Below are 26,992 nucleotides of genomic sequence, written 5' to 3'. Positions count from 1 at the left end.
GAGCATTGCCGCGTTCGGGAACAGCGTGGTAGCATGACTCTGCGTTGTTGTGTCATTGTAGAGGACTTTGGAGATGAATGCTGTCGGCAGCAGAGCTTACCTATACCCTCGGTTATAAAAGAGGAAGCTTCACGGAGCTCTCCCCACCTTTACAACCATTGGACTTTGAACACAATCCTGCTCGTGGGAGTGCTATCCCATCTTTCTTCCTCGCAATCCAAAAAAATTAAGAACAAAAAAAAAAGCCGTCTCCTCCATCTCAACGACTATCTGGTGCAAAAACAATCCCGAAATGGTCGAACCAAACCCTCTCCCCAACGGCCATCCAGGCTCAATCCTCCTCTTCACCTACCCCCAATCCGTCTTCGGCCACCGCATCCGCCGCTACCTCGACTTCCGCTCACTCCCCTACACCCTCATCCGCGTACCCCCCAACATGCCCCGTCCCCTCCTGCAGCTCCGTCTCGGAGTAAACTACCGTCGTATACCCATCATGTCCATCGGACGGGACATCTACATCGACACCCGACTTATGATATCGAAATTAGAGACCCTGTTCTCGGAGGGTGCGCTCGGGGCGAAGACACCGTTTGAGGCTGCGTTGGAAGATATGTTGGAGGAGTTTATGGTTGACGGAGGACCGTTTTGGCGTATGGCGGGTTGTATTCCTCCCAACGCGGATTTGATGCAAGATTCCGTGGGGGTGGCCGATCGCTCGGAAGGGTCGGGTGGGGCGTTTACAAAGGAAGCGTTGAAGGAGAATCGGGCGTGGAGTTTAACGCAGGTGAAGGTGTATTTCGGGATGATGGAGAAGATGTTGGGGGATGGGAGGGAGTGGGTGATGGGTGGTGCGGAGCCGGGATTGGCGGAGATTCACGCGGGGTGGGTGTTTGAGTGGGGAGTGGGGATGACTGGGAGTGGGGAGGACGAGGGTACGGAAGATCTGAAAAGGACGTTGAGTAGGGAAGAGTTTCCGAGGGTTTGGGCTTGGACGGAGAGGTTTCGGCAAGCGGCGGAGGAAGCTAGGAGGGGTAATGAAGGCGCGGTAGAGATGCAGGAAGGGCAGGAGGCAGAGGACGAGGTTGTGAAGGGATCTTGGCGAGTGATTTTACGGAGGAGACGGTGTTGAAGGTTGATCTGGATGATGCGTTGGGGTTGAAGGCTGGGCAGAGGGTTGAAGTGGCGCCGGCGGACTTTGGGTTCACGCATAAGAATGAAGGTGTTCTCGTTGGGTTGACGAAGGATGAAGCGGTGATTGAGATTGATGTTCCTGGCGAAGAAGATGGGAAGTTGAGGCTGCATTATCCTCGCATCAACTTCAAGATCGAGGCGGTGGAGTAGAGTATTGCTGGATCGATCGGCTTGCCAGGCTTGGATCTCAGCATCGTCGGTGTGGTCGAATATTTGACAGGGTCGTATTGTATCTCTGAACGCAGCAATCTCATGTTGTCGCTGGTCCGAGTCCTTCGTTGCCAATCCTCCAACAGCTGTGCTCGCATCAATTTCAAGATCGAAGCGGCGGAGTAGTGTGTGGTTCGATCGATCGGACTGTATGTCAGCCTTGTCAGTGAGTTCGAACGGTGTTGGGTTTTTCTCCTGTACATATCGATATCGACGTCGTTGTCCCGAATCGTTCGTTCAATCCTTCAACAGCTGTGCTCCGTCAGCGGTGTTGATCTTCAGGTCACCGCTTGCCCCACCAAGTTCGTGCTACTACAAAACAGCTCTCATCTTCAGCTTCAACTCCACCACTTTGCCTCCACGACTCACCTCCAACATCCTCGACGATTGCATCAGATCTTCAGATCAAACACCACCGAGATCCTCCAATCATGGCATCAAACAAGCCCGACGCCGCATATCCACTCGCTCAAGGCATCATCGACTCCGTCCGGCTGAATGCCGTCCACTTCCTATGGAAGAAAGAGTTCCCATGGATCGTACACCCCTCAATCGACCTCAAGAACGTCAAAGACCTGCGCATCGCTGATGTCGGCTGCGGAACCGGGTAAGTGACCACATCCGCGACAGCTGAACTCCGCCACTGACACGTGCGGTAGAATCTGGCTTTTGGAAGCCTCCGAAGAGTTTCCTGACGCCGACCGCCTGGATGGCCTCGACGTGGTCATCGACCAAGCGCCACCGAAACACCTCCTGCCGGCGAACGTCCACTTCGAATACCTGGACGCAAACGCAGACATACCCCAGCAATACCTCGAACGCTACGATCTGATCAACGCGAAATTCCTGCTCGGACTCGTGCGAGATGGAAATCCAAACCCGCTCATCAAGCGCCTCCTCCAAATGCTCAGTACGCATCACTTCACTTCACCCCACCTACCTCCCTCAAACCTGACACCTTCCCTCCCTCATAGAACCCGCCGGCTACATCCAATGGTCCGAAACCGACTGGGCCACCGACACCTACATGGGCCTCTCCGAAAACAACATGACCAAAGACCAAAGCGGCCTGTACCGTCTCCGCGCGTCCGGCGCCCGATACCTCACCAAAGACGCCCTCGCGTGGCCGATGAAATTACCAACCCTGCTGGCCGATCAAGGCGTTACAAATATCGTGGAAGCACGCACGACGCTCGAGACGTTTGATCGGAAATACGGCCGGGCGTGGACGGAAGTGATCGTGGCAGCGGCGATTGATGGGTTGGGAAAATTACCGGAGGGAGAGATGAAAGATGAGATGGTGAAGCTGATTGAGGCTGCGAAGGAGGATGCGAAGAAGGGGATTGCCTGGGTGGCGGATCATCTGGTCGTGGTGGGAAGGAAGGCGAAGGCCGAGGTCGAGGCCGAGGCGGAGTAGAGTGGAACAGCGCGGCCATGAGGAACAACAAGGATGAACGCCACAGCACGCCGTGGAGTACAATAGTTCATGCCAAACGCCGCCTCCCTCCCTGCATGCATTCTTCTAGAACTACAGTAGTTCTACGACACGTGGGATTTGTGGAACAATCTCAGCTCCGCTCCCGCTTCAGTTAGAGTGCTTCGGTTCCACCGTGGAGAGTGTCACGCAGCTGTCGCTTAAAAGAATCCTCCGACTAATTGCCAGCGGCGTGTCTCTCCCCTTCATTGGCCTCGTTCCAACTGACCGAACACATGTGGTGATAACACATCAAACAATGACGTCCTACACGAGCTCCAGTTCCAGCTCATCAATGGCCGAAAAAATCCCATGTGCCATTCATCTGTCTCATCGCAGTTCGTACCACCGGCGCCTAGCGCGTTTACAAGAAGCAAAGCGTATATCTGGGATGTGGTTGTTTACCGGGTTTCCTCGCAATCTGGACCCATCGGAGCCACCGCCCTATCTTCGGCCCCAGGGTGGTATGTCTTCCACCAAGGTCGCCTGGTCTCAGAACCCAATAGTCCTAAAACCGGGCGCTTGTCTTGTGCTTGTCTCGCGCTTGTCTTGCACGGAGAATCCTCCGATCGGAATGTTGTATGCAAAACGATCGGGTTCATCCCGGTGGGACTTCGATAAAACCACCTTCCACGCTGTTGAAGGCCAGCAGGGTGAAGAAGGATGTGAAACAATAGACGTCACTTTGACCATTGAAGTACAGAGACTACAGTCCCACGTGCTACCTCTTGAGGCGAAGAATGGGAGAATCAGGTTGACAACCGGGCGACGTGGACGGTGTTACCGACATGCAAGCGAGGAAATCGCATGTCTGAGCATGTCTGGAGTAGATTAGCCTCGCCAACGTTGTGTGAGACAGTGACTGTGGTGGAGTTTCGTGACTTTCGTTGGTGGAAACTGGAGAGAGCTGTGTTAGCAGCCGAGAAGGAGACCGCTCCACTCACCTCACCTCACTTCACCTCCCTCGCGTACGAAGAGGCGAGACGCAGAAGACTATAAAGCCAGCCTCATCTGCCTCACATTTCCCAATTCCCCATCAACCAACAACAACCTCATCAATCAATCATACCAACCAAACCACAACCACAACCATCAACAACCAGCAAAAATGCCTTCCCTCTCCACCCTCACCCTCCTCGCAACCCTCACCAGCCTCATTCAAGGCTCCTCCCTCCTCCCCCGCCAAGGCACCGCGGGCGTCACCACCCGGTACTGGGACTGCTGCAAGCCCTCCTGCTCCTGGCCCAACAAAGCCGCCTTCAGTTCCCCCGTCAAAATCTGCGGCAAAGACGACAACCCGATGTCCGACCCAAACACCGTTTCCGGGTGCGACGGCGGTCCAGGTTTCCAGTGTTCGAACCAGCGCTCCTGGGCGAAGACTGAGAGTCTGGCGTATGGATTCGCGGCGGTGAATGGAGGGAATGAAGCCGGGTCGTGCTGTGCTTGTTACAAGTAAGTCTCGTCCTGCAATTCCACTGAAAAAAAACCGACTTTTTTGGACTCGCACGGTCTAACGCTTGCATCATCATCATCAAGATTGAAATTCACATCCGAAGCCGCCATGGGCAAAACCCTCGTGGTGCAAGTCACCAACATCGGCTACGACGTCGGCGCCACGCAATTCGACCTCGCTCTGCCCGGCGGCGGAGTCGGAATCTTCCCCCAAGGTTGCCGCAACCAATACGGCGTCCAGAACGGCTGGGGTTCCAACGGCGGGTACGGAGGCGTCTCCTCGGAAGCGGAGTGCATGACGCTGCCGGCGGCTCTGCAGGACGGCTGCAAGTTCCGCTTCCAGTGGTTCAAGGGCAGCAACAACCCGAGTGTGATGTACGAGCGGGTTGCTTGCCCGGCGGACTTGGTGAGCAGGAGTGGATGTAAGAGGGATGATGATTCGCGCTTTCCGGCGAGCCCGTAAGCTTTCTCTCTTCTTGGGGAGTGGCGATGATGGGCAGTGAGCGGTTTTTCGCTGGGAGCTTGCTCGAGTGGAGGAGGAGGAGGGAATGAAATGGAATGAAATGGAATGCACCGAGGTGCTATGGTAATGGTGGTATGATCATCGGCTCTTGCACGGTCGTTTCCGCTTTTCGGAGCCAAGAATGCAATTTTCTCGAGTCAAAGATTGTTCGTGCCAGCTTCTCATCCTATGATGCAATCCGATACGACTGTACCTCCCTCATGAGAGGCACATTCGAACGCTCCTGGCGAAAGACTGGCCACACCGATTAGTCCACATCCTCATGCTGGAGCTTCATGATGCAATGGGCGAAGAAAGAAAAGCGGCAAGGAAGAAAGACAAAGGAAACTTGGCTTCGCTCTCGGCATTTGTTCTACACTGTGCGCCGCTCGTGCTGAACTATACACCTTGCACGAGAGGGGAGGACCTTTCGAGGTCAATGGCCATGTCAACATCAAGTACAATTTCCGATTCTTCAAGCTGATTCTCGGTATACGTGCAGTGCAAAGGTAGGCCTTCGCCCGTTTCTATCGAGATGGACAGACCGACCGGCCGAAACTTATATCCGACCTCACGCGATGGCAGTGAGCTTGTTGTATTGGATTGTATTGTATATGAGGGTGGTGACAATATAATACAACGTGTATCTTGGCAACATACAGTGGATATCCACTGTATACAACACTCTTAGACCTCATCGTCTACTACTGTTGCTTGTGAGTCTCCTTAAGTAGTGCAGAAGGTTGTAAAGCCGGCTGTTGTATCGCTCATAAATAAGCTTGTTGTCTGACTATCTATAGACTTCTTAATGTCCTCGTCGTCGTTAAATGCTAGTGTTGTTGCTCCGGCTCTTGTTGTCTTAATTAGAGGTCTATATGCACTGCGAAGGAACGCACAAGCCTCGATAATGTCGCTATAGAGCTATGAACGGCGGTAGTTAATTATATCTCTGCCGGAGCTAAATAAGCGCTTAGGGTTGTCGCTTATAAGGGGGACTAAAAGGCAGTCGAGTGCCATTCGTAAGAGGCATAGCTACTAACGGCGACGAGCTATCTACTAAGCAATAGCGTCGAATAGTAGTGTGCGTTCGCACAACGAGTGTATTTAGTGCCCTTAATCTTAAAGGAGTCCGGCTAAAGGGCCTTGTCGAATACAGCGCTGCTCTTATAGAGCGTAACATAGTCGGAGGTGCGATCCTTGCGTAGTAGCAGTTGCCAGCCTACTGTCGAGGGTGTTAAAGCTGAAGATAAGGCTATGTTAATAGCAATGGTGTTATTATAATAGTTATAAGAGCAGTAGATTAATAGCTAACTTCTTAGGTGCAGACTCTGTTTATACAGTGCAACAATACCGGCGCAGACTCCGAATACACCTCTGAAAACACTACCTCCGAATACACTACTATAAACATAGCCCTTAAAACCATGCCTACTATCACCGGATATAGCTGTATTGTATCCAGCCGTACAGTACGACAATACAATACACCAGCCTTAAGGTGAGGATCCACGACAGCTGTATATACGACAATACAATACAATACAACAAGGATACAATACAACAAGCTCACTGCGCGATAGTAGCCCACACAAAGCGAGCAGATTGTGTCTGACTAGTAAGCTTGTTGGGTCGGATCCTTATTGAATTGTCGGGGAGTGGATGCTATACAGGTGTCGTGGATTCTCCTCCTAGTGCTGGTGTCGAGAATGGGTACAGTCAAGGACGATCCATATTCAACTGGATCCTCCCTCTATTCGAGGACACAGGCAATCTGTCGGTCCGGGATGTCGAAGGTCCCTCGCTCTCGGCGGGTTGTTATGTTCGCTGATATCCACTGGATACCTACTGGATAGCGGGATCAGACATAGCTCGAGTCTGTCATGGACTGGATCATACCCCAGATCCAACTTACGACAGTTCAACAAGCTCGCTGTGCCTGATTACTTCCAGCCCTTTGTCACCTTCGCCTAAACAATGCAGTTGCTTCAAGAGACCTGGCAGTGGTTGACTGTTAGCTCTGAAAGGCTCAGGACAAAGAAGCTCACAATGCTGTTTCCTCTTGAAAGCCAACGACACACGACACAAAGCACGGACAATGGCATTCACGATGCCTTGTCACGATCGGTCCTACTCCTTGCCTCCACATATATACGATCATTCTCGCTCCAAGCTACAACATCCTCTCTCCCACAGCTCCCTTGATTGACACTTCTCAGACCGGTTCTAGAGACCCTCAAACCACTCCAACTCAACTCAAATCAAGCAACCTGCCAACCAACCAACCAAACACAACTCAACCCAACCCTCAACCACCCACAACATCCACAAACATGGGTTTCGGCGACCTCTTCCGCTCCTCAAAAAAGCACTCCTCCAAACCCTCCTCCTCCTCCCGCCGCGCCCACTCCCCCGAACCCTTCCCCTCTCAGTTCTCCTCCCTAGACGAGATCCGCCCCTGGCTCTCCGGCGACCGCCGCGCCGAGTTCCTCCCACCATCCATCTACGACACCCCCACACCCTCACGCTCTCACTCCTCCCGCCGTCCAGCCCGTCCCATCACCCCTCCTCGTCGTGAGTACACCTCTTCCCGCTCACCCTTCCAATCCACCCGCTCGCGTCCCGTCAGTCCACTCGGCTACTCCGACTACTCTCGCAGTTCTTCCCGTCGACCACGCAGTCCGGTGAGTCCGCTCTCCGCTCCTCGCGAGTCGTCGCGTCGTCGAGAGGGGTCACGTCGTGAGCCTGCTCCTCGCTACGGCGGGTCTTCATCGTACGATCTGCCTGACTTCTCGCGTTCTCCACGTCGTGAATACGATGACTTGGATTACTTGGGAAGTGGACGTCGTCAACAGCCGTCGAGTTATGGGAGGAGTGTGCAGCCGGAGCGTCGTCCTTCTCACTCGTCGAGTCGTCGTGGTGCTTCGCCGGGTGGGTCGGAGTATGGAGGTGTGGATCTGTCGAGTTTGGGTGGTGGGTATAATCCGTATGGAGGGTATCAGACTAGGGAGTATAGACCTGGTGGGTATTGAGAGGGTAAGAGAGACAGTGGTGAGTATTGAGACGGAGATGGTGGGAGGTATCAAATTGTAAGGAGTGATTTTGATTAATGAGGGCGTTGGATGGCGTATGGAGTTTCTTTCGGTTTCCTGAATTTCACGGGACGGGACACACGAACTCGAACGATGGTTTGAACGATCATAAGGACACATTCGCATCAGGTAATGGTGTTACAGCAGAACTAGCTTAAAAACATTGAACGCAATCATGCATCGCAGTATCACACTTCTCTAATCGTCTCATTGTCTCGTAAATCATTGTTCATGTCTCGCTTTGTCATTGCATCTTGAAGTTGTTCCGGAACCAAGTCAATAAAGCAATGTCCAGCCATGGCTGACACGCGGTGATGCTTCCGAGTTGGCCGTGGTAGACGTATCCTGTATCATTACTCGAATGCCATCGTTCCTCAGCCCTCACACATCTCATTCCCCTTGCTCGTGATCGTCGTAAAAACTTCAACCCTCCTCGTAATCCTCATCCTCCAACCGTATCAGACGACGACGCTTCTTGACCGGCGCCACATCTTCCTCTTCATCTTCATCCACCCCGCTGTCGATACCATCCTCTTCCGCAAGTCCGAGTAGCGCCTCATCTTCCTCCCCGTCCTCCTCCTCATCTTCGTCATCACTCTCCTCCTCCTTCGCAACACTCTTTCCCTTCCCCTTCCTCCTCGACGGCCCAGCAGCAACCCACAACGCCTTCTTCATCCCCTTAAACTGATACTCCCCCGCATCTCCTCCTCTAGCCCTAGCACCATTTCCCCTCCGAAACTGATCAAACTGCGCTCTCAACTCTCCAATCGAGATCTTCACCCCAGTCCCATCCCTCGGATCCAGCTCTTTGGCGCGTACCTCGAAAGCCTTGCTCACGCACTTCGTGATACTGCTCTCGCCGCGTGTTGGGAGACCGAGAGAGGTGTAGAGAGCGTTGATACGGTTGAAGAGAGTTTTGTTGTCGTTTGAGAGTGCGAGGTGGAGGATGAGGTCGAGTTTGATGTCGCGGGGGTGGATGCTGCCGGAGAGCATGTCGTCGTTGGAGAGAGTTCCGATTGCGGATGGGTTGGGGTAGACGTGGAGGTCGGATTTGGCGAGTTTGCCTGGGGCTGTGGTTGATGTTTGGAGTGCAGTGGTGGGTATGGGAGCTGAAGTGCTGGTGATCCCGGCTGGTGGCATGGCCATTGCTGACGGCATGGTAGAGGACGATGCTGTAGTCTTCTTTGGAGGAGTGGCATTGGTAGCCGGGCTGGAAGTGGGAACAGATTCTGTAGCCGACCCAAGACCTCTCAGTCCATGCGAATCGACAGCCTCCTTGGACCTCTTCTTGATGTTGAGCGGTTGTGCCGATGGCTCTGGCGACGTTGGCATGGCTGGCGGAGCGTTGCGAGTCTGACCTGGCTTTGGAGAGGGCAAGAGGGCACTCCAAAGCTCGAGCGGCGGCGCGAGGAAGCGGCCTTGAAGTCGGCGAATGATCCAGATGGTATCAGTGGCATCCACATCCGGAAACGAGGGAAGCAGGCCCACCGAGTGATCGAGCTCGTTCGGCTCTTGCGTGATGATACCGAGTTCGTAGATGTTTTGGTGTCCACATGCTCTTGACAGATGGCGAAATGATCCCAGAACTTCATCGACATCGAGACCATCCGCGGCAAGCGATGGAGTCACCAAGTCGCGAGCTGACGCGCCTTTTGCAATGTTATCCTCGTAGACTTGGAAAGCAGCGCCGTCTGACGGCCCATGCTCTTTGTAGAAGTCGTCTACTTGCTGCGATGATGGAACGGTGCCTTTCTTGATTTGATAGTCCATTGCCCGCTGCATGGCTGCGTCTCCAGTTCGCTGGTAGGTGTAGTGGGTTGGCAGGACGAGTGCTTCGTCCTCGAATGCTGTGCGGAGCTTGTTGACCGCAACGGCAGGACCGGTGATGGAGATGTTGGTGTAGCGGCCGTTGGGGTGGCCCTTCATAGAGAGAGAAGAGAGAGGAATATGTGCGTCGGCGAGAGGTACAGAGGCTGCGTGGTCCATCTTTGCAGTGATGAAGTGGTTGTTGCTGAGGTGAAAAGGGGTTGCAGGTGCTGGTGCAGACCGTTGACGACTTCTGTTGGCGATGCGCGGTATTGTAAACAGTCTGGCAGAGGTTGAATGAAGGATAGGCGAAGAAGAGTTGAAGGTGGAGGTCGTCAAGTGCGACGTTGAGGTAGTGCAAGAGAAATGACTAGCGCGGTCTCACATGCCAACGTCCCGATTAGGAAGGAGTGTGAGTGAATTGCCCTGCGGATGCCTGAGACTCCGAGGAAAGACCTCCGCCCCAAACACGAACACAAACAAGCGGTCGACGATATACGGTACATTGTTGCGACTGCTTATAAGAGCGAGGTTGTCGCTCGATTGTAAGACCTAGGGAGTCAAAGGAGATTCACTGAGACTATATGAGACAGCTGCAAAGTTTGCTATATGCTGCTTTGACCTTCATGTACGATTGCAGAGAAGGAGGTAGCACTTTCTGCAATAGGACACCGGTCGCTCAAAGACATCGGGGCATGTTTTCCCTGCTGGTGTCTCGGAAGCGCAGAAGGCTCCGTTACTAATCCTGTATACCTCGATCAAGTCTCCTCTGAGAGAGTCCATAACGGACAAGAGAAAGCACGCCCCACGTTACATCGTAGGAACTTCTTACGCGCATCGTTATCTTTGCATTGCCTTGTGAACAAGTCTCTGACTACATGCTTTTGCCAATGCAGAATGTGCATCGAATTTTGTAAACTCAAGCCTGGAAATAAAACGCCAGCGAGAGCTACACTCGCTCAAGAAGACCGCAAGTGTGCAGTCTCCTGCTTTGGGTCCTGCAAGGAGTAACTGGGGCCAATCGCCTGTTGTTTTCGTCGATTCGTATCCTCAACATCCAACAAGTCAGTCGCCATCATGTACGATTCGCTCCTCTACTTCACCGCCGATGCAGTTGAAGTGAATATGCTTCTCATATGACGCCTTCTTCTTCATCTCGTCCAGTCCTTAGCTTTCTTCCTTCTTCACGATAACCTTCTCGTCATCATACACAACATGCTCCTCCGCAGCATCCTGAGTGTCGGCCAGATGAAGACGCTCCTGGGGCGCCTGCTTCTTCTCATCTGCATCCTCTCCAGCATCCTCCTCCTTCTTGACCACATCCTTCTGCTTCCGTCGGCGTGGCTGAAGTGTACTCCAGAGCTCGCCGACGATCTCGCCGCTCTCATTCGTCTGGAGCAGGCGGACCATCCACACGGTGTTGGTCGCTTCGACACCAGGGAAAGAGGGGATGAGGTCGATCTTGCTGATGGTGTTGTCGGCACGTCGAGTAATGAGGCCAATCTCGAAGACACGCCTGAACTGAAGCGCGTGCGATGCGTCTCTGAGTGCCGAGAGTGCGGAGTCGACGTCGAAATCGTTGGCTCGAATCTGAGGTGTGACCGAGAGTCGGAAAGATCCAAACCCCTCGATCGTGGCTTCCATCTGGGCACGGAACTTTGCAGATATCATGATCACATTCTGCGCGTCGTGCAGGTCCAGTGCAACCGAATCTTCCTTGGTTGGGAAGGTGCCTTTGTCGATTTGATAGTCGAAAGCCATGAGTCCAGCTGTCTCTCCATCTTGTTCGTACTCAGTTGGAATGTGGAGTCCTTCCCCAAAGGCCTTGTAGAGCTTGAGGACAGAGTCGAAAGATCCGCTGACCATGATGGAAGGTCCGTTGGGTCCGCCCTTGTGTACCTGAGCAACGATAGGCCGTGCGCCGTCAAGTGCGGATGTGGGAGCGTTGTGAGCCATTATGGGCATGCGCAACAGAGAAGCTGCTTCTTGTGGTGGTTTGGTTCGTGGATGTCGACGCAGATATCGGACGAGACCGGTGATGAGGCAGCTGGCGCCGGTGACGAACTTGGCGATGAGGTGGACGTGGATTGGAATCCCTTGACACAGTGCGTAGGCAACGTATAGAAAGCCGTTGGCGCACTTTTCGTTTTGGAAACAAGTGCGGGCCGAGTCAGGGGTGTCCGACGACACTAGAGCTTGAGCTTTGAGAGGAATTCCATCAGCCGCAATCTCACACACGAGGAATCTGAGCTCTTCAGCAGCTGTAGATGGTATGTACTGGTACGGAAGTGAAGTTTCAGACACCGCATTCTAAGCTTTCGAAACATCTGTGTAGCCGTATCGTACGCTAGGAGGCTCATCGTGATAGGTCGTAAGACGGGGAACCATACAACTCATCACAATCACTCGTGTCATCATGCAAGTCGTTGCTCATTTGTATGTACTGCACAAGCAGAGATATGTATCATGCCCAAATCTCAACGCTAAATCGCGAAACTCCAGCCATCAAAGAATCCCGAAACGTCAGCCATCAAAGAAAAATATTCGCTGTTCCCGCACCTGCCCTTCAATGCGAGGGAACCGCGTCTCCAATTAAAGATTACGCTCAGGATGTGCCTGCTCGGTCACTTCCATCCTCCAACTCCATTTCGACCTCCTCAGGACTGAACTTCGCCTTCTTCGACTTCCGGCCGCGCTTCGAAGGAGGACCCGTGGTCTCTCCATCTTCCACGTCGTCCGTCGTTCCCGCGGCCGGACGCTTCCTAGAGCGTCGGGCCTTCTTCGAGACTTGCCAATCCTCCTTCTTGACACCCTTGTTCTTGTACTCGGACTCATTCCCCGGACGCTTTCTGATGCTCTGCTCATTCTTATATCGATCAAACTGAGCTCGTAGAGTGTTGTATCGAAGGGGAACGCCGTTCGCGCCGCGCAGATCAAGCTTCTTCATGCGAGCGTGGAATGCGTTAGTTACTCGCTTCGTGTATGACCCGTAGACACGAGTCGGGAGTTTGGCTGTAACGTAAAGCTCGTTGATGCGGTCCATCAGAGTCGTTGTCTTGTAGCTCAAGGCTAGGCGCAAGATCAGATCACCCACGAGAGCATCAGGATGGAAATTATTGCCGCTGAGGATCTCCTCGTCGGTCAGACCAGCGCCAGCCGAGGGATCTGGATAGATGAGGAGATCAGACAAGGCGAGCTTGACTGGCTGTCCGGTCTGATCAGTGTTGGGCAGCATGGTGGCGTCCAGCTCACCCTCAGGATCGGACTCTACTTCGGAGACAGGCTCCACTGAGTTGCTCCGGGGGAGTAGAATCGGTGAGCTCTGATCGACGCGGCCTGCTTGACCTGCTGCAGTCGAAACGATTGGCAACGGCGGTGGTGCGAGGAATTGCTGCTGAGGGGCGGCTGGGAGGAGGGTGTCCCACGACTCAATGACTTCACCAGTTGTAGTGGTCTCCAGACGACGTGTCATCCACAGCGTGTCAGTTGCCGGTGGAACACTTCCAGGAAACGAAGGCAGGAGATCCACCTCATGTGTAGCGAGGTTTGCATGCTGGGTGACGATGCCAATCTCGTACACACGTCCCTCGAAGTATGCCCAGGACACACTCCGAAGCAGGCTCAAGGCTTCTTCGATGTTGAAGCCGTTTCCACTGACAGGAGGTATGATGGAGCCCTCAGTCGATGTAGCGTCCATGATCATATTGTCGAACTCGGCGAAAGGCGCGTCAGCCATTGTTTCCGCTTCCGCAATGAGTGCGTTGATGTCTTGCATTGCAGGGAATGTGCTCTTCCTTGTCTGGTATTGAATGGCGGCTGCAAGCGCATTTTCCCAGGAATCTTGACAGTCTTGTGGCAGTCGGAGCCCCTCATCTCGAATCGCGCTCCCGAGCTTGGCAATCGCTTCGTCAGAGCCGGTGAAGAGAATGTCCGCGAATGCGACGTGTTGGCTGGTAGGCATCGAGAGCTGGGAGTATGTTGATTTTGATCCGTTCGTGGTGAAGGGAGCCATTATTGCTCGTCTGCGGAGGTGAAGTGTCAGCAGACTGAGCGAGTGGAAAGGAGGCACACGCAGGGCGGGAGATACTTGGATAAAACTCGTGGAGTTTTGTGAGGCTGGGGGCGGTAGAGCGAAGCTGTGGTAGAAGATGAGAGTGGGCAGGATGAATGGAGTTTTGAGTTGAAGGGCGAAGGAGTTTGCAAGTCGCGACGCTGGGAAAGCGCAGGAGAAAGTCACTAGCGTGCTTTTCTGTGTCAACATCCCGATTAGGAAGTTGCGCGGGGAAGTGAAGTGTACCACCCCTCGATATCTGAGGCTTTGCAGAATCGTCGCCATTATTGGACAGCATGCATGAGGGGATGAAGTGGTATGAGTATACGGCGCATTGCGAATGCTACTGGAAAGAAGGCTACGGTAGGAACGTCGATGGATCAAGCGAGTGCGGACTACTTGAAGTACTGTCTTCTGCTTGCTACGATCTGTTGCTACTTTGCTATACAGCGCTGTATGTTTGCTCGAAGACAGAAGGTTAGTCTAATTATACTGCGATGACTATGTCTCAAGTTCAAGGCTGCCTCGGGAAGCTGCTAATATCAAAATTCAATGGCTATACGCTCGTTTACGTTGTACCTCTAGCGAACGTGTCTTGGATCCGAGCTAGGGGTCAAACGCCATGTGCATATCCCAGCAGACTCTTCATCGCCGTTTATCATAGCGATCTTCCTTCGACCTTCACTTTGCAATCTCCTCGGGTATCCATGTCCTCTTCTGCCAATGATTGGTGTGTCGGATGTTCATTCATTCCTTCGATATTGTAGTTCTCCTGCTCTTGCCTAGGTCTCCTCATCGTCACTCTCAGGACTCAGCTTCATCTTCTTTGCCTTGCGACCGCGCCTCAAAGGTGGTCCGACGTTGCCGGCATCTCCACTGTCAACCATCTTGGCCTCCTTACGCTTCTTGGAGCGGACGGGATTCTTAGGTGTTGACCAATCCTCCTTCTTCTTGCCCTTGTTCTCGTAATCTGCCATGTTCGGCTTACGATCTCTCAACTTCCGCTCGTAGCGAAAGCAGTCGAATTGATACTTCATGACACCGATTGGAATTGATGTTCCGTTCGCGTCGCGTGGATCCATCGTCTCGGCGCGGGCATCAAAGGCGTTGGAGACACGTTTTGTGTAGGTGTTGCGGCCACGCGTTGGAAGGCCTCGGGAGACGTAGAGTGCATTGATTCGTGTCTGCAGGTTTGAGGTGTGGTGGGTCAGCGCGAGGCGGAAGATCATGCTGCCGACAATCTTGTCTGGGTCGACACGACCGTCGAGAAGCTGGTCATCGGTAAGGTTCGCTCCGATTGCTGGGTCTGGTAAGACATGAAGATCACTCAGGTTGGTCTGATAGACTTGAGGACCTGTGCCAGCGACTGGAGCGACGTTAGTAGCAGCTGAATCCTCACCAGCATCATCTTCTGGGTCGGAATCGAATCTCTTGAAGCCGTCTTGCGCAGAGAGTGCTGAGGTCTCCGCATGAACAGTACTCGCTGGTGCCAACTTCACCGATGGAGATGGCAGAGTTGGTAGAGTTGGTAGTGTTGATGAAGCTGGCAAGGTGAGCGGAGGTGATTGGTGTTGTTGTGCTGCCACGGCAGTCTGCTCCAGCGCGCCCCAGCGCTCGATCCGAAATCCGCTAGAGGTGACTTCGATACGACGGACCATCCACATAACATCAGTCGCTGGTATGCCAGGGAATGAAGGAATGAGGGTCACTTCATCTGCCACGGAACCTGCAATCTGGGTGATGAGGCCGATCTCGTAGATCCGCTCTTCATGGTGCGCCCTGGTGACTGAGCGAAGTTGCTTCAGAGTCGAATTGATGTCGAATCCTCCGATGACGATTGGTGGTGTGATCACTCTGAACCGCGCGATGAGTTCTTCCGCGATGTTCTCGCACTCTGTGAACTGCATGCCGTGGTTGATGAGAGTCTCAAATTCTCCGAAGTGTTGAGCTGTGGGAAATGTGCCCCTTTTGAGTTGGTAGTCCACGGCGAGGTCGAATGCTTGCTTGCCGTCGTCAAAGTATTGAGTTGGGAGGGCCAGATTCTCGTTGTTGAATGCCCCTCGGAGCTTGTTGATTGCGTCTGCCGGACCGCTGACGAGCATGTCCGCAGAGGTGCCATCTGGTCGAGTCGTCATTGACACTAGAGACATGTCGCGCATCGTTTCGCTCGAGATGCGGAAAGCCATGACGATTGTCGCTATACTGAGGAGATGAAGTGTCAGCACCCTGATACAACCCGAAATGCGAAAGGAGCAAAGGAGAACATGCCTTGATGTAGAGTCAATGTGTAAACGGTGCTGTATGCCGAGTGTGGTGGACAATTGATGCGATGGAAATCGTTCGAGGGATGTTGGAGGGGAAGGGAGGTTGCTAGGCGCGAAGCTCATGTCAAGCACGAGCAGGTCACTAGCGCGCTTTTTTAATCAACATCCCAATTAGGAAGTAGCGCGGCAAGTGAAGTGCTCCCGAATTTTGCCTGAGGCTGGAGATTCTTCGCCGAAGGGGGACGGTGTATACAACGTGGACATGAAGTGGCATGGTTATACGGCGACTCGGCCATCGGAATGAGGCTGCGGCAAGACCTTGGACGGATTGAACGATCAATGACTTTTGTACGAACTACACTGTTTGCTGTGATTCATTGTTACTGTGGTCTAGGAGAATCTTTCATGTTCGATCTGATAAACCTGCTCCCATCATGTTCCCACCTTAAGTGTGCGGCTCAGAAACGTGACCACGTCCAATAACCATCGAAGCAAAGCGCAACCAGCGACGCCGTAGTATAAATCGCAATCATAAACAGGATCATTGCGTCATCTCTGTACAAGCTGCAGTGTAAGCAGACCTCTCCCGCTTTCCTCACGACAAGTCCATCAGATCCTCATCGCCATTGTTATCGACTTCTTCCTCAGCTCCCTCGTCCACCTCGTCCGAATCCTCCACATCATCGTCCTGCGCTTCCTCCTTCTTCAGAGCCGCCTTCGCCTTCCGCCGTGAGTACGCCGTCGGTGGACGTGCTATTCGATCTGCTTTCTTGATGCCCTTGTCCTGATACTCCAAGCCATTTGGCTTGCGAGCCCTCAACTTATTCGCGAATCGATAGCCATCGAACTGCTCCTTGAGTGCCTTCAGCGGGATCAGGTCACCGTTCGGGTACTGTAGTTTGAGCAGAGCAGCACGATCATCGAAAGCGTTCGTGAGTCGATGAGTAATGGCGCTGTCGATCCTCGCTTTCTTCCCAGCCTTGATGTACAGGGCGTTGATTCGATGAGTCAGTGTCTTGTTGCTGTACTTCATGCCCAGGCGGAGGATGACATCGCCTGTGATCTGATCGGGGCCCATTGCGCCATCCAGAATCTCTTCATCGGTGTGACCGGCTCCGGCCGATGAATCGGGCTGGACGAGGATGTCCGAAGCTAGATGAGCTGCGGGTAGCGAGGTGGTTGCTTGCGTGGTCGAGGCTGGTGTACCGCCATGGAGGTTTGCGTGAGGTCGAAGGGCGAGCACTTTGGCTGACCCGGAGGGTTTCGAAGCTGTGGCGATGACTGAGGCGGGGATGCGTGGCGCCGAAGGTAGAGTAGTTGCTGCGGATGAGATGGTGGCTTCGTTCTGTGAGCCGAGCCCTACGGTGGTGACTGGTGTGATGAGAGAATTGCGCTCGAGGGTTGCCCAAGTCTCGACCACCTCTGCATCTTTCTGCCAGGTCTTCCGCATCATCCACAGAGTATCGGTTGAGATCTCACCTTCGATAGTGGGTACGATCTCAACTTGGTACACGGTGTTGTCCTTGTCGAGAGTCACGATACCGATATCGAAGACGCGACCCTTGCCATGGCCCTTGGTGAAGACGCGAAGCATCATCGATGCGAAGTCGATGTCGAAGCCGTCAGCGCGGATTTGAGGGTTGACAAAGCTGTGACGCGTGTTTTGTCGGTCGATGTGGAAGTCCTCCTCAGTGACGATTGTAGTGCCTGCCTCTTTCTGTCGCGAGACGATCTCTGCCACTTCGTCTTCCGTGGGAAGGGTGCCCTTGCTCATGTGGTACTTGAGAGCATCGTCAAAAGCCGCTGCGCCTGTCTGGTGGCACTCATCGGGGAAGCTGAGTCTGTCGCGCTGAAATGCGACCTGAAGTTGCACAATGGCGTCGCCGGTGCCGCGGACCGTGATGCTGGCGTTCATGTCCTGGCCTGGGCCCTTTGCCATTGTGAGTGGGACGCCATCGTACTGGAAGGTCGGCTCGAGGGAGAAGAGGAAGTGAGTGTCCATATTGACGATGGGAAGACTGTGAACGATGCTAGAGGAATGTTAGCAGGCGTTTCAGAGAGTTCGGTTCGGATAACGAACGCTGTAGGCCTATTTTTTTCTGATATACTGGATGCACTGTGTTCGAAGAGGTTGAAAGTGGATGAGAGATTGTTGGCTGAATATGCGGGTTGGAGAAGTGTTGTCATGCGCGACCTTGGAGGAGGCGCAGCGTCAAGTTACTAGCGTACTTCACATCCTGTCAACATCCTGATTAGGAAGGAGCTAGACCTGAAGTGAAGCGAGTCTTAAGCTTGACGGCCTGAGGAACGAAAAATGCTTATACGAGAGCGGTTCTGGTCCAGGGTATACCTAGGATAATCGGTCGTTGCGACTATACCTCCAGTCTCATGCCCGCAGCTTCAAGGCACTACTTGTAGGAGCCCAATGGGCTTGCTGGCAAGGGAGGAGCTGTTTTGCAAACACAGGCTTTTGGTAGTAAAAGAAGCGTTGAGTCTAGCAAGCACCATTCGAACTTTTGACAGCCAGCAATGCACTATCTGCATCAAGCTCAGGTCATCGACGATAGAGCAGCTCCCTGATCGCATGGCTTTGTTCCAATGCTTCGAACATCGTAGCAGCGCTCGATCGCAGAAGAAAAACAACAGACAAAGCAGTTTGAACACCTATCTCAAAGAAACCCGACCCAATCCGGCCATACCTTTCTGACTTCCCAATCCAACCCCGCGAACAAAAATGAGCACCTCTCAATCATACACATTACCTCCCTACTCCATACGTCTGATTGACCCTCGTCACGTTGATGTTCACCCCGTTTGCCCGCCTCGCCTGATCGAACCGCAAGCGCACAGCTTCATACCCGCCGAGTGATGGATCCTCTTCCGCCCGCCTCTTCATCGCCAAGGAAATACGCTGGCAGTATGCGTCCACGCCCTTCGTGCCCTGATCTATGCTTGCGTACAACGCGTTGATGCGTCTTGATAGGGTAGTATTGTCGTAGTGTAGAGCGAGTCGAAGCATGAGTTGACCCGTGATGAGCTTCGGATGGACTCCCGCCATGCCGGAGAGGATGTCTTCGTTGGTGAACTGGGCGTATGGGTCGACCGCCGTGGCAACTGGAGGTGCTGGAAGAGCGGCCGGCTGCGCCAGAGTCGGCGGGGGTTGTTGAGGGACGGGAGGTGGAGGCATTGTCGCGGTGCCCGTGACGGCTGGCGGAAGGGCCGTGGCCCGGTGGTAGAGAGTAGTGTGAATTGGAGGTGCATGCTGCGCCATTGCAGTGGGGGGTTGAAGAGGCATCATCGGAGCCATTGGCATGACGTGCGTTTCCCGCAAAGGAGGCCGCATGAAGCCCATCATCTCTTCGTCGAAGTCGACTTGGATTGTCTTGACCAAGGGCCTCCAGCCAACGACTTCACCACCCCACTGCGTGAAGGAGACCTGACGGTGAACCCAAAGAGTGTACTTCGCCTCAACTCCTGGTCTTGCGGGATTGATCAGCGCCGTGATATCCAAGGTGTTCTCTCCAAGCTGCGTGAGGATTCCAAGATCATGAATGCGCTGGCTGTCGTCTGCAGAATTGTCTTGGCCTGTATCTCCAGCTCCTCCGCCACGGCCAGACATCGCGCGGTCCAGAGCCGCGACATCTTCGTGGAAGATCTTCGTGCGCACGACCTCCATCGCGACTGTGATGGCTTGATCGAAGGTCATCGGTGGCTTTCGGCTAACGGTAAGCTTGTCGACTTCGAGCGCAACATACAACTTGTTGATGACTCGAGGGGCGCCTTCGACGGTAGACCATGGGCCGCCTTCGCCGAACAAGAAGCAGTTGTACTGAGTGTGCTGCTGCTGCTGAGACATGTTGATGAATTTGCCAACGAGCTTGATGGAGGTTGTGATTCGTGATGCTCAGCGACCTTGCGCAGAGAATTGGTCTTGTGGAACGGCGGCTCAGCAAGTCGTCACTGTGGTTGAATTAGCGGGACGGTCAACGAGAATAAATGGCACTGCGCTTACAGAGAGTGTGTTCTTCCGCAGAAAGGTTGTCGAAGTTGTCCATGCAATGACAAAATTGAGAAGACTTCAGTAGTGGAGCAAGAGCTCGTCCTGCGCAGCGTTTGCATCGATGACTCCACTGCAGCGTTTGCCTTAGGGATCACTCCTCGGCGCAGACCGGACTGTCCCCCCTGCCAACGAGCGAAGTTTACCGTTGATCGGACGCTGTGGCCAATTGGGTGTGAGCTGCCGGATACAGCCGACAAATCAGTTGACAAATCCGCAGTATGCTCTGTAGTGACGGAAGACTTGATGTGGTAGGGAAGCGTTGAAGATATCGAGATGCTGCGGTCGACTGTTCGAAAGAACTGTTTCCTGCGAAATCGAGTAAATATGTCAGGTTACCGAGCCATCAGACGGAGGGGAGCAAGATATTGCTATGACATGGCCGGTCTGGAAGCAACGCTTGTGGTGGCAGCAAAAGCTACGCCTGAGCCACGAATGAAGAGATCACTTGACGCGATGTTCTCAAGCTGATGAGTCGACCAAGAACTCCTGCGAGATGTGGTGAATTCAGAGCCGTCTTAGATGTCCTCAGCCCTCACCAAACACAAATCGTCTCCAATTCCTCCCAAGTTGCCTCACGCCTGCCTCCAACTCCCACCCCTTGACCTCGCAAATCTTCCTCACGCCTTGTTCCAAATACCCATCCATCCTCTCGCCAGCGGTATGCAGGTCACTTTCGACCAAGATCCTATCATCTGGGACCGCTCTGACTGCAGCTTCTACCTTACCATTCCCAGTTTCTGACCAATTGTTGATGGTGACGCTGAAGCTGAAGAAGATCTCGCAGGGTACTGAAGGAGCGAGGTACAGCTTCAAGGTGTCTGCTGGTCCAGAGTAGGAGTGGAGGCATATTCGAGGTGGGTATGGCTTCGGCGTTGCTTCATCGTCCGATCTCTCTACTTGCGGCACAACACCACCAAGCTTCCGTCTCTCCTTCTGCGGCGGTTTCTTCCTCTCCTGTCCTTTCCAAGTTGAAGCCAACGTCTCGTAGACGATACCATGAGCTTGAACCCCATGCATGGACACCGCCCTTCCCATCTCACCCGCGAGTGCAAGCTGTGCCAGCACAACTCGCTTTTGGTGATCCATACTTACTCGGTAAGGACTCAACTTCCTCCCTTCTCGGCCGCCGGGCGTCAAACTGCTGTCTCGACATTGGCACTCTGTTATGTCCGGGTCTGGATTCGGCAGCCAATTCTCTGGGATCCGAAAAGCCTTATCCAGACCGACTTCTCCGATCAAGGCAAGAGGATACTGCAAGAGATACTGTCTTGTTTGTACGAGGAACTGCTCAAACGGTCGTGGGTCGGGAAGAGATTGGAGGTAAGCTGTATCGTCGGACTTTGGTGAGAGGACACTTTGATAGTGTATGACCTTCTGTTCCGATGTAAGCGCCGTAGAGCTGGAATAGTCGGACTCGAAAAACATCTGATGAGAGAACCACGGATGCCAGCCGAACGCTGGTACGATTCTGCGAGCTGGGCTGGAAGTATGTCAGCTGGAACCCGGCTTCGACGAGGCAATGGCTTTACTCGTATTTCATCTCCACGTCGTCTCTATCTTCTACAGTCAACCCGAATCGATCTGCCGCCTTTGCCACCAATTCTTGATCTTGAGCTCGAGTGGCCATCACCGTCAAGACTTTTGCCTTCATACTCGGGATATCGTCCAAAGAGGCCAAGGTGTCGGTCGGATGGCAATGGGCATCAGAAACGCCCAGATGCCACGGAAAAGGGTCATCGCCCATCATTGTGGACATGTTTCGATGATATGTAGATGATTGTGATGATGCAAAGGTCGAAGGGAATGTGAGGTCGAAAGAAAGTTGAATTACTAAGCTCGCCGGCGCTGTCGGTGCCGAAACTCTGCTATCGGCAGGAAGTCGCCCCTATTCGTTCTCTCTTGCTGAAGAGTATGCGCAGTGTAAGGTAATTGCTGTACAGTACGTATCGCAGTAAAACTCAACTTTGTCATTGCTATTTGAGCCCCCAATCCGGAATCGTCCACATCAACATCAGTATCAGTATCAGCACTACCAGCAGGATGGCATTTTTCCGAGTAAGCTATCTCATGCTCTGTGATCCTCCGTCTCAAGCACTGACTCTTACCTGCCAAAGTTCCTCCTCCAAACAACTATCTGGCTCACATTTCTGGCTCTGCTCTCCTTCGTCGTGGCCATTCCAATCTTCGTCCTATGTCTCAGCAAACTGGTTGCTTGCGTGATGAGCCCCCTCGTCTGCACAGAATGGCTGCTGGTCCTCTTCTCCAAGTGCGTTTCAGCATTGTGGTCTCATTTCAGATTGCCCAATAGCCGTCCGGATGGAATCATCGACCGACTGGGCCGCATCGGCGAGCGAATCGCGATATAGTGGGCCGGCGATCTCGACCTCGATTCCGATGACGATCTCCCTCCTCCGCCGGCTCCTTTGACGGGATATGGAGCATATCAGGACTGGTTGAGACTCAGATTCGGCAATCGCAACTTCAACGGCTAGGCGCCGCCGCCAGCGGCTGTTGCGGCATCTGCTGCGTGAACACAGTGGCTGAGAGGAAGATGAGGTGATGAGACTTGGCAGACGAGGAGTACGTATTGCTCAGCCATCTTTCGGAACAGCAGCTGATTCGGTGAAGGCTTTTCTGATCGTGCTATCTCTCGCGTTGCGCCATCATTCGCTTCAATGCAATGCGCTCTGCTGCACCGCAAGGCAGTCACTTCTTTCAGTCTCACTCCTCTCCACACTGCGTTCCTCTGTCCGCCGTCTTGACCTCCGCTCCACCTCCCATCACCGCAAGCGTCTGATGCACAGGGCTAGACGTATGCGTAACCTCAACATCCCTCACCATCTTCTTCTTAAACGTCCACGTCCCACTCTTCGCCTCCGCCCTTGCCCTCCCAGTCGGCGTATCCCTCTTCGGCACAACCAGCCTCGTCACCTCCACCTCCTCCTCATCCATCTCCACCCCCTTCACCGGCTCCCCCAACACCAACACTTCCATCCCTTCCCTCTCATCTCCAGCCCACCTCGGCGTCTCAGGTCGCGGAGTATGTCTCACCATCTGCGGAGTCTCGTCATCAAAGTGCACGCGGAACCCTCTGCGAAAGCTTCCCCTGCGCGTGAGATTTGGCGTGACGACGAGACCTTCACGCGGACGCTTGTGCTCATCCAAGACGTGACCCTTGCATTTCTCCGCGTTGATTTGTTCCGCGCTGTTGCTGGTGTCGGGTGTGGTGAGGAGGAGAGTAGGAGCAACTCCCAGGGTGCCGCTCTCGAGGACAAGGGTGCGTTGACGTTCGATGCCGTGGTAGGGTAGCACGGTCTGCGGTGGCGGAGGTGGGGAGAACTGCGAGAAGAACTCTTCTGCATCGTTGCTGAAGTCGTCTTCCGCCTCATTTTCGCCGGTTGTGGTGTTATTGTTGTCTTCGGCGCCGGTGATGCTCCTGTGGAAAGGCGGATGCGCTTGGTTGGCGGGGAGGAATGGCTTTGATGTGCGAGGCGGCATCAAGGTGGGTACTTCTTGCGACTCGGCGGCGAGTCTTCTTGCGGTGGCTGTGTGCAACAGTGGGATCAGGCCTGGACGGCGCGCTGCTCGAGTCGGAGTGTCTGACGACATCGTGTGTTTGGGGTTTGGAAGAGAGCTGAAATTGGGATTGAGTATAGAGGATCAAGAAGCAGCGAATGCGCAGGGGCAGCGTGATGAAACAGGACTCACGGCGCAGTCGACACAAGTCGTCAAATGTGTCGTGTGCTTGGAAAAAGGTGTGCTTGTCTGAATGTATTCTGTTTGCTTCCTGCACGACGGCCTAGCCCGCGGCAGATTGGACATAAAATATTTGCCTCCAGAAGAGGCTTCGATCGGCAGCGTAGTTACGTCCAGGTCACTCCAGCTTTTGCTCCTTGCCGCCGCTACTTGCCGTCCTGATGCGAGGCTCAAGAGGAAATACACTGTTCTCGGGTGTCACTCCATCGTATATATCTGCCCACCTTTGCGCCAGCCCCTCTGGTGTCTGCCACGCATTCTCGGGATCACGCAGCCAAAGGCGGACAAGGTGTCGTCTGTGTGTTCATATCAGCCATATTGAGAAGACCTGCTCGGCTCGGCATGACTTACTGCTGCTCCGGAGTGTCTTTGAACGCATTTCTCGCATGGAAGATGCTCAGATTATTGACGTACTGCACATCGCCTTGTTGAAAGTCAAGGGTGACGGCATGCTTCTCCGCCAGAAAATGTAAGGTATCGAGTGCTTCGGCTTGAGCTTCGGTGATAGGAGGAATGTCGCTGGACCTTGGCAAGCCCATGTAGCCTGTGAAGGTTCGGCGCGCGTACTGGATGATCATTCGCTCAGGACTGGTTGCCGTCCTCGGGGTGTAATGGAGCAGTGGGCGGAGAGAATATCGTGGGCCTTTGCCGCTGAAGCTATTGATCGTCAGACATGCATGGACGAGCGGTAGTACTTCAACGACTTACTTCTCAGCAGCCCATGGCTCCGCAAGCGTCCGGATCAAATCAGGCCGACTCTTCGCGATCTCATTGTAAACAGTCCAGCTACTCGACAACTTACTCTGCCCTCCCTCAGCCGCAGTGTCCAAGCAATGCAAAGCGATCACATCCCCAACATCCGTGTGAAAGACCTGCTTATCAGTGGTGTAAGCAGGGGCACCGATCTTGCTAGCATCGACAATGCGGCTCAGATCTTTGATGTGGGCAAGCACAACATCAGCCGGCTTCCCATCGTGCTGATGATCCTGTCGACCTCGGATGGGAGCGATGTGTGAAGACACGCCGGCGTAGATGATGATATTCTCCTCGCGGGTATGTTTGGTCACTGGCAGACCTCGCAGGACTTTGAAGCCTCGGCCGTTGTGGAGTTCGTCTGAGATCTTTCGGAGAGCGGAATGGAGGTTTGGTAGTGGGAAGGTGTCTTGACTGACATGGCCGAGTGGAATGTTCAGTGCTGTCCTCGTCAGTAATGCAACCCCGTATTGTCGGTCTCAGTGACGAACCTTTGAAGTGACTCAGTGCAGCCTCGATCTCCTCCAGCTCGTTCGTGCTCAGCTCATACGTCCAGTTGTACTTGCTGCCAATGTCGCTGCCGTCCCAGACAAGGTCCGACTTCAGTTGAGCAGGAAAGCCCTCTGGTAGCGTCGTTGGAAGCGTCTCGGTTTGCTGTCTGTGCTGTACTCTCGCGAGATATTGATCGTAGTCTGGGCTGTAGCCGATGGTCGGCTGGGTCAGAACTTCGAAACTGCCCATCGTGGTTTCTTTCCGATCGCTACTGAGGCTGTCGAGCTTGATGGACGTCCTTGAGGAGTGTTCAGTGGAACAGTATAGACTTACGGGTGTTTGATGGTTTGATAGCGGGGTTCGTTGGCGTGATCGGAGCTGTGGTTGGCGTCCACGTCACCGATAGCAGGCACATCGGCTCATCGGACCGACGAGCCTATTGCCTAATGTGGTAAGAAATCACTTCTACTTCCATGGTTCAAGGCTTGACGCCAATACTGTGTGAGATACAAGGGGCCGGAGTTGTTCTACGGCAATGACAAAGGATCTGCCAAGTTCCAGTTGGCCTTCATTGTTCGTCACGAGGACGTTGACTTCGAAGCTGGTTTGGGCCAATGGGCTCATTGATCTAGTCTACTGCACAGTCTAGAATCAAGCTCACAGGCACTCAAGTTTCAGTCGACTTCGCGTTTGTGTCAGAAGCTTCGTATGAAGTTTACTGGAAAGGGAAAGTGAGTTCTTTTGATCGTTCAGTTCCATAGAGTCTATCATATATCATGCTATTCGTTACATCCCAGGATCCTTGACTCCAAAACCAAGCAAAGAACGCATGCAACGCCCTGTGCTAACCGGTACCCCAGAACAAACATCTCTTCTATACCCTCTCGTGGAGCTGGGTCATCCCCTATCTCGCCGATGGACAATTGTACGGGCAACGACCATTCACCGCGTGGCTCAACAGCCAAGGGGTAACACAATCAGAGTGGAAATGGTGACCACAAGGGAGTGTGGCCCAGTCTCCACCCACCACGAAGTCTTCACGGCAGATTCCACAGCAAAGCTCCTCTCCAGCCAAGTCCTCTTCCGTGACCGTCGACCTTACCATAGTCCGAACAGCCTGGCGACCCGGAGCTGGCCCGAAGCGAGTCTCATCGAACAGTCCGACATTCTGGTTGCCGTGGATGAGTACTGCCTCGTTGCTGACTGCGATGGCTGGAAACTGATTCGCTTGAGCGTTTGTGGCCCTGGCGTGGCCGACTTCGAAGAAGCTCTCCGGGATGTTGAAGACTTGCCCATCATGCGTCCGTGTCCCGCCTTGTCGATGGACAATCTGGATTGGCAGTGGTACGCCAAACTCGAGTCCTTCCTGGATGGCATCGTTGGCACTCCACTGATCAGCCTCCGGCATTCTCTCAGTGCCGCCGTGAGCGTTGTAGAACACGGCGGTCCTGGCTGCACGGTGCAGAACTCGGCCCATCTGTGTTCTCTCCTGGGCGTTGAGAGTCAGGACTCCGAGGCCGAGACGTTCTGGAAGCAGAATTATACTGTCGACGCGGACGGTCTCCTCCAGCATGAAGCGTCTCGGAATCGTGTTGTCCTGTCGACTAGCTGTTCTGGAGAGTTGTGCGGCTGGAGGATTGAGGGGAACGCGGGTCTGAATTGCGGTCTCGCGGAGGGTGATCTGACGGCTGAGGATGTCGTACACGTTGAATTGGTCTTGCACGGTGACGGTGTTGATGTTTTCGTCTGGAGCAAGCCTGATAGCGTGGTTCATACGAAGCTCGTTCCTGGTACGTTGGAGCGTGTCAATCTCCGTGCGGTATTGTTGGACCTCATCGTCCGACAATCTTGGATGAAGGCGCGTTTGTACCTGGCGAAGACTCGCGTTGATG

The 26,992-nt window shown here is 53.7% G+C and overlaps 9 protein-coding genes across 9 annotated transcripts; 4 read left to right on the top strand and 5 right to left on the bottom strand.

Moving 5' to 3' along the window:
• Nucleotides 1-292: 292 nt before the first annotated feature.
• On the top strand, nt 293-1,341 carry MYCGRDRAFT_48752 (uncharacterized protein; the record flags this gene model as incomplete). Its single annotated transcript, XM_003848962.1, has 2 exons — nt 293-1,081; nt 1,120-1,341. The coding sequence occupies 2 exons, from the start codon at nt 293-295 to the stop codon at nt 1,339-1,341; spliced, it is 1,011 nt and encodes a 336-aa protein (XP_003849010.1).
• A 518-nt stretch (nt 1,342-1,859) lies between these two features.
• MYCGRDRAFT_27196 (uncharacterized protein) lies at nt 1,860-2,785 on the top strand (the record flags this gene model as incomplete). Its single annotated transcript, XM_003848963.1, has 3 exons — nt 1,860-2,008; nt 2,061-2,311; nt 2,376-2,785. Coding segments are annotated over 3 exons (810 nt in total), but the record flags the coding sequence as incomplete, so codon positions are not given.
• Nucleotides 2,786-3,939: 1,154 nt separating this feature from the next.
• MgEND2 (putative endo-beta-1,4-glucanase) lies at nt 3,940-5,071 on the top strand (the record flags this gene model as incomplete). The annotated part of the gene is made up of 2 exons (XM_003848964.1): nt 3,940-4,327; nt 4,412-5,071. 2 exons carry the CDS (start codon nt 3,984-3,986, stop codon nt 4,788-4,790), a joined length of 723 nt encoding a protein of 240 aa, XP_003849012.1.
• A 2,088-nt stretch (nt 5,072-7,159) lies between these two features.
• MYCGRDRAFT_96419 (uncharacterized protein) lies at nt 7,160-7,858 on the top strand (the record flags this gene model as incomplete). The annotated part of the gene is made up of 1 exon (XM_003848965.1): nt 7,160-7,858. One exon carries the CDS (start codon nt 7,160-7,162, stop codon nt 7,856-7,858), a length of 699 nt encoding a protein of 232 aa, XP_003849013.1.
• Nucleotides 7,859-8,341: 483 nt separating this feature from the next.
• On the bottom strand, nt 8,342-12,084 carry MYCGRDRAFT_96418 (uncharacterized protein; the record flags this gene model as incomplete). The annotated part of the gene is made up of 3 exons (XM_003848943.1): nt 8,342-9,929; nt 10,935-11,969; nt 12,071-12,084. 3 exons carry the CDS (start codon nt 12,082-12,084, stop codon nt 8,342-8,344), a joined length of 2,637 nt encoding a protein of 878 aa, XP_003848991.1.
• Nucleotides 12,085-12,329: 245 nt separating this feature from the next.
• On the bottom strand, nt 12,330-14,060 carry MYCGRDRAFT_96417 (uncharacterized protein; the record flags this gene model as incomplete). Its single annotated transcript, XM_003848942.1, has 1 exon — nt 12,330-14,060. One exon carries the CDS (start codon nt 14,058-14,060, stop codon nt 12,330-12,332), a length of 1,731 nt encoding a protein of 576 aa, XP_003848990.1.
• A 6,564-nt stretch (nt 14,061-20,624) lies between these two features.
• MYCGRDRAFT_48453 (uncharacterized protein) lies at nt 20,625-21,843 on the bottom strand (the record flags this gene model as incomplete). Its single annotated transcript, XM_003848941.1, has 2 exons — nt 20,625-21,567; nt 21,629-21,843. The coding sequence occupies 2 exons, from the start codon at nt 21,841-21,843 to the stop codon at nt 20,625-20,627; spliced, it is 1,158 nt and encodes a 385-aa protein (XP_003848989.1).
• Nucleotides 21,844-23,973: 2,130 nt separating this feature from the next.
• Nucleotides 23,974-25,349, bottom strand: MYCGRDRAFT_48782 (uncharacterized protein; the record flags this gene model as incomplete). The annotated part of the gene is made up of 4 exons (XM_003848940.1): nt 23,974-24,151; nt 24,207-24,512; nt 24,564-25,050; nt 25,100-25,349. The coding sequence occupies 4 exons, from the start codon at nt 25,347-25,349 to the stop codon at nt 23,974-23,976; spliced, it is 1,221 nt and encodes a 406-aa protein (XP_003848988.1).
• A 709-nt stretch (nt 25,350-26,058) lies between these two features.
• MYCGRDRAFT_29529 (uncharacterized protein) lies at nt 26,059-26,223 on the bottom strand (the record flags this gene model as incomplete). Its single annotated transcript, XM_003848939.1, has 1 exon — nt 26,059-26,223. A coding segment is annotated over one exon (165 nt), but the record flags the coding sequence as incomplete, so codon positions are not given.
• Between the last annotated feature and the right edge of the window lie 769 nt (nt 26,224-26,992).

This window comes from Zymoseptoria tritici, chromosome 10 (genome assembly GCF_000219625.1).
Source record: "Zymoseptoria tritici IPO323 chromosome 10, whole genome shotgun sequence".
NCBI lineage: Eukaryota > Fungi > Ascomycota > Dothideomycetes > Mycosphaerellales > Mycosphaerellaceae > Zymoseptoria > Zymoseptoria tritici.
This window is presented reverse-complemented; position numbering and strand designations above follow the sequence as displayed.